Raw genomic sequence first — 12,500 nt, 5'->3', positions numbered from 1 at the left:
CTCTCTTTCTAACCACTTTTTCTCTCCTCCCTGCATCTCCTCTCTAATCTCTCTATTCCCATCTCTCCCTCTCTATCTATTCCCTCTTCCTCTCTTCCTCCTTTCCTCTCCCATCTCTATCCATGGCTTGTTCTTTCCTTCTTCCTCCTCTTCTCTCGCTCCCTCCTTCCCTCCCTTTCTCTCCCCCTACTTTCCTCCTTTCCTTGCCTCCTTCCTCTTCTTTCATCCCTCTATTCCCTTGCTTATCCCTCCTTCCCCTCTCCCTCCTCCCTTTCCTCCATCCCTCCATTTCCTCATCTCTTTCTTTCTCCCCCCTCCTCTCTCCTTCTCCATCTGCCATCCCTCTATCTTTTCCCTCATCTATCATCTCTCCCCTCTTCCCATCCATCCCTCCTTTCCTCCTTTCCTCCCTCCACCTCTCTCCCTCTTCTATATTTCCTCCATCTTTCCCTCCCTCCTTCCTCACCTCCTTCCTCCTCCTCTGTCATCCCTCTATCCTTTCCTTCATCTCGCTCTCTCATCTTCCCTTCCTTCCCGCATCTCCTCTCTCATTTTATGCATTCCCTCCTTCTCACTCTCTCCTTCTTGCACCCTTTGCTCCTCCTTCTCCCCACTCCTTCGCCCTGTTTTCCCCCTCCTCCTCCTCCTCCTCCTCCTCCTCCTCCTCCTCCTCCTCCTCCTCCTCCTCCTCCTCCTCCTCCTCTTCTTCACCTCCACAGCCTAAATCCTCCAAGCCTCCCAAGCCGCTGTACCCCCCCACCCGGAGAACGTGGGAGAGCATTTACTTTGGCGTTCCCCTGCAGAACCTGGTGACCCCGGAGCGACCCATCCCCCTCTTCATCGAGAAATGCGTCGACTACATCGAGCGCACCGGTGAGTCATCCCCTTTTTCATACGTTTCTCTCTCTCTCTCTTTATAGCCCACTCTCTCTTTTTATTATGATTATTTTTTTTTTTTCATGTTTCTTTCTTCCGCCTGGCTGCTCAGGTACAGTTCGTGTCTTTGGCAGTTGGAGTTTGTATCTTTGGCAGGTACAGTCGGTTTGTTTTGACACGCAAAGGGTTTGTGATGATGTGCTGTGAAAACGCCTCGCTCTTGGCTTTCCAAATGAGCGAGCGAGGGAAGGATGGAGGGAGGGAAGGAGGGAAGGAGGGATGATTTAAGGAGGGAGGGGAGGCACAGGCGGCTGAACAAAGTCTGAGCAAGTTCACTTCTTGGCGCTGATGTGATCCGCCTAACATGTTGTGTCTGGTCTGTCAGTCAGCCAGCGAGGCTGCCAGTCACACCAGCCAGCCTCCAGGTTGGAGAAGGTTGCCGGTTCGAATCCCCGGACCACCTGGGAAAAGCTGGTTGTGATGGGGAAGCAAATAACAAGCGCTCTCCTCACCCGCAACAGCTACCGGTGAAGTGCGCTTCTCCAGTGGAGCCGCTCAGTGGCCAGTAGTGGAAGACTGGTTGTACTGGGCGGCTCCCAGTGCCTCTCAGTCCTCAGTGAATCTTTCCCAGGTTTGGATCGGGGTAAGAGAGACACAAGCAGCTGCGGGTTTCTCAGCATGGGAGCGCTGATACTCCAGTGCAGTAGAAGACTGGTTGTACTGGGACGTTCCCAGTGGCCAGGTTCTCAGTTTAGCTGTCCCAGGTAAGAGAGACACCAAACAATTGAGGGTTTGTCAGCATGGGAGCACTAACTGAAGAATGAAGTGGCGGCGGTGGTCCAAGGGTTAGAGTTGCCAGTTTGAGTCCCTTGTAAAGAAAATTCAAGTCGCACACTCTTCTCTTTTCTTGCAGTTTTGTGCTTTGGCCTCAGGGCGATGACCCTCATCTTGACGAGGGCCATGTGCCAGAAAACGTTTGGTGGGATAAATATAAATTATGAAACTAAAAGAAAAGACGAGAGTGTGCAACTTTTTTTTTTCTTCATAAGTGGAAGTATTACAAAAACCTAAGAGAAGCACGGCGTTGCTGAAATAGACCATGCATGCTCACATTGCTCACTGGACTTTCCCTGGATGAATAAAGGTTAAAAAAAAAAGAGAGAGAGCGGGCCTGTTTTCACATGTGTGGCTCCAACCGGGATGCAGGCCCCAGTGCATGCTGGGTATGTGGCTGGCTCCTTGCCCAGCTGTCAGCGAAGAACGCCTCTCCCACAGTTTGAGGAATTCCTTACTGACGCGGCTCAGTCTGATGTATACCATTTGGGGGAAGCTTTTATCCAAGAGTGTTTTTAAAGTGCATGTATTTTCAGTGTGGGTGAACCAGTGAGAATCAAACCCTCAACCCTTGCTCTTCCCATTGAGCCATACAGGGAATCGAACCCTTACCCCTTGCAGTGTTAATGCCTTGCTCTACACACTAAGCTGCACCAGACTTACAGCAAGGTTTCCCATCTGCCTGTTAAACACCCAAGCTGCCAGCCAAAGTGTTTTTTTTTTCTTTTCTGGCCACCTAAATGAAAATTTTAAGCATATTTTATATTTCATCAATGTTCGTTGCATAATGCATTTACACATGGTCCGGTACACTCATTTCCATGCTTAGTGCTTCTTAATGAGCTCTCAGGAACGAACACGAATATGTCGCTGCTGTCGTGGAAAGACCTTGTAACTGTTTTTTTTTTTTCTCCTTGCATTCTTTGAAATATCTGATGACACAGTGTTTCCTGTCGAGTGTTTTGTTGATGTGTGTGTGTGTGTGTGTTTGTGTGAAGAGTAATTTTGGCTCCCAGAATCGCTTCTGCGCTCATTGCAGGATCGGTTCCAGTAGTTGGTTGCCGTTAGAGAATGGCTCTTATTTAGATATTTAGATCGTGATATATGGACGACTGCGCTGTAATTGCAGCTAAATGAATGTAGAAGAAGCAGTGGGTGACCGTCCCTGTGATGTCACGAAAAACCTCAGCTGTCCACTGGCAATTCAGTTCAAATCAATTCAATTCAACACAAGGCAAAAGCCCAGATTTTCAGCTTTAGGACTCATCTGTCCCCCTTTTTCCCTCCTTCCCTACTCCCTCGTTCCCTCTCCTCCTTCCTCCTCCACCTCCCTCCTTAGCCATACATGCGACAAATGCATGTATGTACATTTTGCACACTGAAAGGCGGTGCGTGCTGTATTTTTGTAGTGGTGTTTGTAGTCCTGAGTGAGCGGTCTTACTCGTTCTGAATGTGGCGTTTTTGTCGGCGCTTCTGCGTTTGTTGTTAATTCCTGTCCCGAAAATCCCCTCCGAATATGTTTTGATATTCAGCTGGATCTACATGATCCTGTTGGTGGCTGCCAACAAAATTTAGGATTAATCCTAATGCTGTGTGTGTGTGTGTGTGTGTGTGTGCATGCATGTGTACGTGTGTGTGTCTTTTGTATGTAAGTGCGAGCGCGCCTGCCAGCTGACAGCAGTGTATCGGAGATTTCATGGCCGGTGCTGTGAAACCCTCTAAGTCCAGACGGTCTGTTGGGTGGATTTTAACGACTGTCTAGCTTTTCCCCTCCCTTCCCTTCTTCTGGAATATCATTTCTCACCAGGCGCAGCGAGAATGGCTTTGTGCTTTTTAAAGCACCGCCGTTGTATAAGTCCTTCACATCCAAGGAATAAAACCAAGAGATTTTGTTAACGTTTACGACTTGATGGCGTCTTTTCAGGTTGTTCCCTTGTTGGGGAGCCTAGGTAGGAGCTTAGGTGGTCTTCACAGGGAGCCTAGTTCTTTCTTAGGCCTAGGTAGGGGCTTAAGCTGTCTATATAACACATTTTTCTTTATAGCTTAGAGGGTGGGGTCCCCGTTTCATCTTTGGGAGCCTAGGGAGGGTGTAAAGGGGTTTGGGGGGGTGACAGGGTGGAGTAGTGGTTGGAGAAACCACTTTATCTGGAAAAACTGGGTTCAAGCTAGAGCTGAACAATTAATTGAAAAAAAAGCCCTTGTAAAGAGCCTTTACCTGTTCAATCCCTGTGTAAAGGATCAGACAAAATCCGCCATCATATGTTAAATAATCAAATGAATGTTCATCCCATTGAACCGAATGGTAATGTTAGGGTGTGATGTCTAACTAAAACTGAACCTTTCAAATAATATTCCTATACCATACCTTATTTTGTCAGAGTTTTTAAATAAAATTTCAGTTCAGCAGAATTGTGTGTCACTACATCCCAGAATCAGCATATCATCACCATGTGACTCCAGTGAAAGATGATAAGCGATAATGTTGAATCATCGCCCAGCCTTTGCTCCAGGGCCGCTGTTCTGTAGCTGAGCCTGAATTTCCCAGTGGGGATCATTAAAATATCACATTGTTATTACACTAGTATTATTTTTTTTCACCAGACACGTGTCACATAACGGGGTTAGAAACTGAAAACGTGTAGTTACGTCTCCCATTTGTTAATCGGTGGTGGTGGCGGCGGCGGCGCGTGCGTCTTTCCCCGGGGGAAAAAAAAATCCTCTGCCGCACAGGAAGCGATGCGTTTTACCGTTTCCTGTTTGTTTGGAATAAACAGAAGAAGAAGAACTGGGTAGTTAGCATGAGCAGTGATAGCCACCATGGCTGAACAGACAAAAAGGAAAGAGAAACTGCATCAACAGAGAATCCAAGCTCCGCCCACACTGTTTGATTGACAGGTGATCTGTGGGAAGAGCAGAGCAGAAACACCACAGCGATGAGGCTGAGGGACAAAGATGGAGACAAAATACAAAGAAAAAACGGATCTTTTGTATATTACTACTTTAAAAATGGTCGCTGGTGTTTTGTTTTTCCCAGTTAGAGCTCGGTACTGGGAGACCAGACTGCTGGTTTTGTTGAGTTTCAACCACATGTAATGAGCCACCAGCCGAGAGGCAGAGAGGCTGGAGGTGACGGCAGCTATTTGTGGTGCCTGTGGTTTCAGAACTTGGTGTGTGAGAAGAAGAAAATGTGACTGTGTGTGAGAGAGAGAGAGAACGAGATGTGTGTGTGTGTGAGCGAGAGACGGTGTGTGTGTGTGACTGTAAATGTGACTGAGACTGTGGTGAAGTGAAACCGCGAGTCTGCGTGTGACTGCTTGTTGGTGTATTTGAGTGTGTGAGAAAGAGAGACTTTGTGGTGTGTGTGTGTGTATGACTAAATGTGTGACTGTGTGTGAGAGAGAGAGAGAGAGAGGGAGGGAGAAAGAGAGAGAGAGAGAGAGAGAGAGAATATTTGTGGTTCAGTGCCTTGCTCAGAGGCTCCTGGACAGTCAGGTGTTTGTGAGTGGAGAAGGTTTTTTTTTTTTCCTGCCGTTCGCTAACCAGAGCTTGACGTGACATTTTTCCAGGTAACAGCTAATTAAGTTTTGCGTCTCGCTTTAGTGCGCTGCGTCATTAAAAAGTTTGAGAAACAGAAAATAAAACGGCGCCGTTAAAAGAAGGATGATGTTCGCTCTCCGCTAATGTCACCGCCTCCCCGATTCCTGCTAGGAGAAAACCTGCTTGTTATCATTTTTTTATGTATTTTAGTCGCCTTATTCCAATAATAATCTAATTAGCAAGGTTCCCACAGGCCTTGGAAATAGTGGAAAGTTTGTGTGGATTTGCGAAACATAAAATAAAGCTTCAAAAAGTTTCTGAAAATGAATAGAGAGCCTTGAAAGTAGTTGATTTTTTTTAAAAACAAAATATAGCACCAAAATTCATCAATAAGCCTCAGCTATCTGGATCTCTTTCCCTCCTGGCATCAACACTTCACATCTTGAGGAAAACTTGTATAATGTCTAATTTTGACCAAAATCATGTCAAAATTTGCTAATTTCTAGTCCTTGAATTTCAACAAACCCCTTGAAAGTCCTTAAAAACCCTTTGAAACATAGGGTAGGTGATTTGTGGGGGGACAGTTATTTCTTCCTCTATCACATATATGCCAGATTCTTACTTGTTCTACATTTTAGAGGCACAGTTGAGTTTTACCGAAGCACATTTTGTGATTGGATTTGGTCAAAAACGCAAACCCCCACTTCCCCTTTAAAGCAATACTCCACTTAGTTTTAACATGGGGGTTATTTGGCTCTTGACCGCCATGAAAACCAGAATATAAACTTCTCACCAAGATCAGATGCAGCTGGACCAGTTTGTAGCGTTTAGATTTTTATTCACATTTATTTGAATGAGGCCACGAAAATAGACTGAAAAGACTGACTGTTGATCCATAATAGCATTTTTGCTGATAGAAGAGAACACAGCAGAGGGATACCATGTAGGAGAGATAGTTCCTGTTTGGGAGACCGGATCTACTTTTTTATTTTTAAATACTAATTTTAGTGTAAACCAAGGATAGAAATGCAAAATGAGGACCGGCCAGTTGCTGCTTTATTGTCTTTAAAGCAGGATCTGTTGTTGAATCTGTTCACCAACGTGTTCAATGTCAGTTTTCAGGCTTTTTTCATGGCCTTATTCAAACACTACAAACTGGTCCAGCTGCATCTGATCTTGGTAAGTAGTTTACATTCTGGTTTTCATGGCGGTCAAGAGCCAAATAACCCCCATGTTAAAACTAAGTGGAGTATTGCTTTAAAGCACGGAGCCCTTAGTTCCCCTTAGTTTCTCCTTGTAACGCCTTTAAAGTCATTTCGACGCCACGCTGGACGCTGTAGGTCACGGTGGAGCGCAGCCTACGCCGTGTTTCCTGTTGTGATTAATGTTTGTCCTTCAGATCGGGGCGATGCAAAGTCTTACTGTGCTTCACCTTGACCAGTAATCCTCCTCAGTCTCTCTCACACCTGCAGACTTTCCTCGTGGAAATTTTGTAGCTTCTGCTTCAGTCTTACAGATAAACTGAGGAAACAAGAGTTGCATTCAGGCAAATCTGGCTTTATGAAACCTGCAGATGGCCGGTAATTAGGGCCATATATAGATATATCTCCTAAAACAATCCCTAAAATATGGCAGATGTCATTTTGTTGGAAATCTGAGTTTTTTTATGCTTGTTATCAGTCATTTAGACAACAGAATTGGTTATCACGACATAATTATCATAATTTCATCATGAAATTACGGCATTTAAAGACAGTGTTCGATAATATTGACTTATTGCCCAGCCCTACCTCTAATCAATCAATAAATCGATTAATCCATTTATCTGAAAGGGGAAATCAGGGTGTAACCTGCAGCGTAATAAACTGTAAAGATAAAAACTGATCTGAAAGCTGTCCGTCTGTTGCTATAGTGTGATGACAGATACAGAGGATATGAAGTTGTCTTATATAAGACCTGAACCAGTGTGTGTGTGTGTGTGTGTGTGTGTGTGAGGCAGGGGGAGTAAAATCTTGAGCATGCGTGTGTGTATTTTGATAAGTGTGATTGAGCGTAAATGTGTATATGTGTGTTCTCTTTGATGTGTGTAAGAGTAAATGTGCATGTGTGTGTTCTCTTTGATGTGTGTGTGAGAGAGTTAAGGTCTGTGTGTGTGTGTGTGTGTGTACTTTCTTTGATGTGTGTGTTAAATGAGTGGCCGTTTGTGCGTGATTTAGAGAGAGTAAGCATGCGAGTGTGTGTATTTTGATGTGGACAACGGTGCGATTGTGTTTTTGTGAGGGAGCGAGCGTGTTTCTATCTTTGATATGTGTGTGTGTGTGTGTGTGTGTGTGTGTGTGGCCTTTACAGCACAGCGATAGGTCGTGACCTTTTTACATTTCTACAAAGAGCAGCAGTCAGGAGGAGGAGGGGGGGGGCGCGGGGGTTTACCCAACCACACAAGGTCGAGCGCACATTTCTACTCTACATTTTAGACATTAAGCTTTTGCTGTTATCCGGAGCGACTTATAATAAGTGCAGCGGTAGAAAAAAAAAAAAGCTCCACATCCTGAAAGCAGCCAATAGTGAGGAGGTGAAGGGTCCGAGCCTCGGCGACCTGATGATATTCCTGAGAGAGAGAAGCGCTAGGAAGAGAAATAAAAGCTAAGAGGAGCTAAGCAGAGAGGTAAAAAGGGCTTTTTATTATTTATTTTTTTTGAGAGCGATTAGAGTGAGCAGAGGAGCGGGATGTGGATAAGTGGGGAGAAGGTGACGTGAGGCGCTTCTTAAAAAGTTTCCAGCCTACGCACTCGACAAACTTTAGCTGTGTATAAACAGCGAGCGCCACAATAGACGCTTTTCACAAACATGGCCGACGTGCTTCCTCAGGTTATAGATCGCTTCTCACCTTTTACCGGAAATGTAAAACAGCGAACTTGAACTTGAACTTGAAACTCTATAAACAAGAGATTTGATGCAGGGTCACAAAACGCTAACAGCACAGAAATTACCGTTAGCCTTGGTTAGCCAGTTAGCATTTTGCGACTCTCAATCGCTTTTTTTTATAGTCAAGGTTCCTGCACAGGTCTGGAAAGTCTTAAATGTATGGAAAAATATTTAGGTCATTTCCAGATCCTGGCAAGTTTGGAAAAGTATGGGAAAATTGTTGCACTGCCCTGATTTACATACGACTGCACATGTTCTGTGGCTTTAGACCTCCGCCAATCTCTCATATTCTGATATTTTTTGCTGTAAAGAATAATCTTCATCCTTAGAGAGATATGACTGGAGTTAGTAGGGGGGACAGTCACCACTGAACCCCAAAATCAAAGAAATCAAGAAATTAACAGAGGTGGGGACTCGAGTCACATGACATGGACTCAAGTCACAGTTTGAATAGCTTGAGACTTGACTTGATGCATGAAGAGAAGACTTGAGACTTGACTTGACTTGGGTTCTGGTGACTTGGGACTTGACTCTGACTTGTACTTTGATGACTTGAAAAGGTTTCTAAAGTCTTGACTTGAGATCTTGTGTTTGTGTAAATGACTTAGATTGAAAGTGATGAGATTTGTTCCGGCGGACGACTGAATTTAAATTCTGTTTTCTGAATTTGTATGGAATGATTGAATTTATTGAAGTTGAAACTGATTATAGAAATCAAACTCATGATGCTCTTACCAAGTTTTTATCCTATTAAAACCATATTGCATTGAAAAGTCCTAGATATTTAGTTTTCTTTAAGATATTAAATTGATACTGGACTCTTGATTTGTTGACTTGAGACTTGACATTAATGACATGGACTTGACTTGGTAATCTACATTTAGACTCAGGACTTGACTTGAGACTTGTGCCTCAAGACTTGAGACTGACTTGGGACTCGAGCAAACTTGACTTGGTCACACCTCTGGAAATTAAAGTGTGTAATTTTGAAATTGACACTGTAGGAACCCTGTAGAGTGTTTCAGTCGCCTGACAGCAGAAAGATCTGTCAGCGAACAGCTGTATTGTGTTAAAGACTATATTTAAACACAGAATCAGTGATCACAGACAGTCGGAGGAGACAGAAATTTGCTTCTTAACATTGCTGGAAATGGAGAGAACCGATCTATAACCCGCCGAGAGGAAGAGGAAGAACGTCGGCCATGTTGGTGAAAAGAGTCTCTTATCGGGACAGCAGTAGCTGCTGTAGATGGAGAGAGTTAAACCTCCCATCAGAATAGTCTTTTAAAATGTTGTCTTTGCAGTAGCTTTCAGTGAGTGAAATAACAGTGAAGTCAAACTAATCCTCTTTTTTTTTTTCCTCCTGTGAAAGACCCCCGGACCTTTTTCGTTTCGGGTTGAAATCCTTGAAGTACAATAGGGTCAATTTTGTCAGATGGGCTTACATAAGAGAACTCAGAGTCAGAATAAAAGTCTTTTGAGGGAGCGGGTGAGCGCGGTCTCTTCCGGAGGACGAGCAGACGGGTGTGATTGTGCCAGCGAGGCCACACAGCTATCTGCCGCCGAACTCGATTAGAGAAGTTTTATTAAATGTTTCCTGCTCCCCAGAGACACGAAATGGTATTTGGAACGAAGGCTGGAGGAAGGAGAGAGAGACGCAGAGGCAGAGAGAATGATTAAATGGCTTTTTGATGTTGATGCATTTGGAAGTCCCATTGGTTGTTATCTTCCCCAGCACTTAGTATAATGTGAGGAGGGAGGAGGAGGAGGAGGAGGAGGAGGAGAGCGGGTTCTCTTCTCCGCTCTTCAAAAGAACTTCCAGTGGCTGTTTGATGAGAAAAAAGAAGTCGAAAGCAAAGTTTACTTGAAGAATAATTGCATTTTAAACGGCTTTTCATGTTGGTTTAGGTGCTTTTATTATTTCAACTTTCATTTTTTCCCCACTACCCTTCTATTTCATCATCTTTGAATCAAACCCACGTTCCTTTGGCTGGTGTTTGGTAATCGTAACATTAATACAGAACAAGTATTGCTTTATTGGGATGAAATACCAAAGTATGTATTACTAAAGCAAAAAAAAAAACAAGGGAGAGAAACAGATTACATCCATGACAGTGTGACATCAACAACAAACGGTCCAGTAATTTCAAATCAGTTCATAAAATTACAGATTTGCAACTTGCATTACACACAACTTGAGTTCCCAACATTTTTCTCGAGGGTTTAAAGTCCCTTCGCTCTGAAATGATGACAGGTCAAGACACGTTTTACTGCAGGTTTAGCAAAACCTTTTTCTCCTCTTGATACTGTATAGGTAGTTTTTCATCCGGGGAAAGGTTTTCACTTTTAGCACTTAATAGTTTGAATTTAGAAAGATAAGTTTCTCTGACCTGTTGTGGTCTTTGCAGTTATTATTAGTAGATACAATTTTGATTAGGTTAATACACATTTTGCTGCTGTGTCTTTCTCCTATAATACTGTATATGATAGTTTTTAATTTAGGGAAAGGTTTTCACTGTCAGTACATAGTATTTTGTGTTAAGAAAGATAATTTTCTCTTACTTTGTCATAGATAGATAGATAGATAGATAGATAGATAGATAGATAGATAGATAGATAGATAGATAAGAACCTTATTAATAAGGAAATTCAAATTGTTACAGCAGCAAGACAGAACAAACACAAATCCAAATACATAAGAAAAAATAGACTAATAAATACAGATACAAAAAAGTAAACCATGCATATTATTAGGATGATTAATATTTGCATTATTATCTATCAGATTATTCTCATTGTTTTGCACATGTGTGATCTTAGAGAGTCTTCAGTGTTCAGTGAGTTCTGCTGGAGCCCGGCTGTCCGGCTGTCCGGCTCTCCGTCTCTCCGGCTCTCCGGCTCTCCGGCTCTCCGGCTCTCCGGCTCTCCGTCTCTCTGGCTCTGAGCGGGGAAACCCAGCGGAGCGGCTTTTTAACCTCCACTCTGAGCTCTACTACACAATAATCCACAAGCCTTGTCAACCACACTTCATACAAAGCTGATTATTGGCTATTTTCAGCCCGCTTTGAAGTAGGATCGCGGCTCCTGACTTTGTAGTGCAATAGAGGGATTTTCTCTCAAATGGAATAGATTTTTTTAAAAATAAATCATAGATCTCCTTTTTTTTTTTGGAGTGTATATTTGAAGCACGTACTCTGTGATGCTTTCGGTGGAATCAGAAATGGGATAGAGAGAATTCAAAACAACGATACACTCACTGACCAAAACAATATGGTTATCTTCAGCATGAAACAAACAGAATTATAGGAAACAAGGAAACAGAGCATTCTGAAGCTGAATGGGATCCTAAAAATAACTTTATTGTCCTCCTTTTAACCCATCCATTCCCTCTCTTTTTAATCACTCCTTTCTCTTTTTCTCTCCCCCACATCTCTCTCTCTCCCCTCTCCATCTCTATCCCTCTTTCCCTCTTTCTCTTCTCCCTCTCCATCTCTCTCTCTCTCTCTTCCAGTAGAATAGAGTAGAAATCATCCAAAACGAGAGTTGGAGCTGGAAATTGATTGGTGGCTGGTTTGCATACCATTCATTCTGTGTGTGTGTGTGCTCTGTGTGTGTGTGTGTGTGTGTTGTGTACATCTCGGTCTGACGTCAGGTCCAATGGAAACACTCTGACTGACTCTGCTGGTCGATCGTCCGACCAGCCGGTCTGACCAGTGCCGGCTCTCTCTCCCAGCGGCCTACATACTGGTCTGCAGCCTCCAGTACCAGTCTCTGTTTGGGGAAAAATAAATAACTATGACTCATGTTTAATATATAGATACTGTACATATCTTGAGCCTGATTCACACCTGGGGATGTGAAGTGATTTGTGAATCCTGTGTGAATCTGGCATGTTATGATGGTGATTTTAGGTCTAAACTGATTATAACAAGCTCATTTTATTTAAAAACTCTTAACAAAATGAGGTATGAAACCATTTTAAAGAATACTATTTGACAGTTTCAGTTTTGCTTGCTCGTCACACCTAACATTACCATTCAGTTCATTCAGTCATATCGTGATATATATCAAAATTGGAAAAAAAATCCTTATGATTATCATGATTATTGATTATTTCTCTACTTGTAATGTTCTAGGAATCTAGGAAGTGATTATTCTACGAGCTAGAAATATAAAAAGTGTAATATTTATGGTGCTATAGTTCAGTAATTTGAGTATTTTGAGAATTTATGTATCAATACTTTAAACATGAGAGTGACTGGTGTTTGGTTTCCCCAGTTAGAGATCGGTACTGGGAGTTTTGTTGAGTTTCAACCACATGTAATGAG

The 12,500-nt window shown here is 43.1% G+C and overlaps 1 protein-coding gene across 3 annotated transcripts in view; it reads left to right on the top strand.

Annotated features, from left to right (window-relative positions):
* arhgap5 (Rho GTPase activating protein 5) overlaps positions 1 to 12,500 on the top strand; it is a 50,506-nt gene that overhangs the window by 11,513 nt on the left and 26,493 nt on the right. For all 3 annotated transcript variants that reach the window (XM_071918157.2, XM_071918156.2, XM_071918158.2), the window contains exon 3: positions 720 to 873. In XM_071918157.2, the coding sequence (XP_071774258.1) occupies positions 720 to 873 (154 nt within the window). The remainder of the gene's footprint in view (positions 1 to 719; positions 874 to 12,500) is intronic.

The sequence above is a fragment of the Centroberyx gerrardi genome, chromosome 17 (assembly GCF_048128805.1).
Source record: "Centroberyx gerrardi isolate f3 chromosome 17, fCenGer3.hap1.cur.20231027, whole genome shotgun sequence".
Lineage (NCBI taxonomy): Eukaryota > Metazoa > Chordata > Actinopteri > Beryciformes > Berycidae > Centroberyx > Centroberyx gerrardi.
This window is presented reverse-complemented; position numbering and strand designations above follow the sequence as displayed.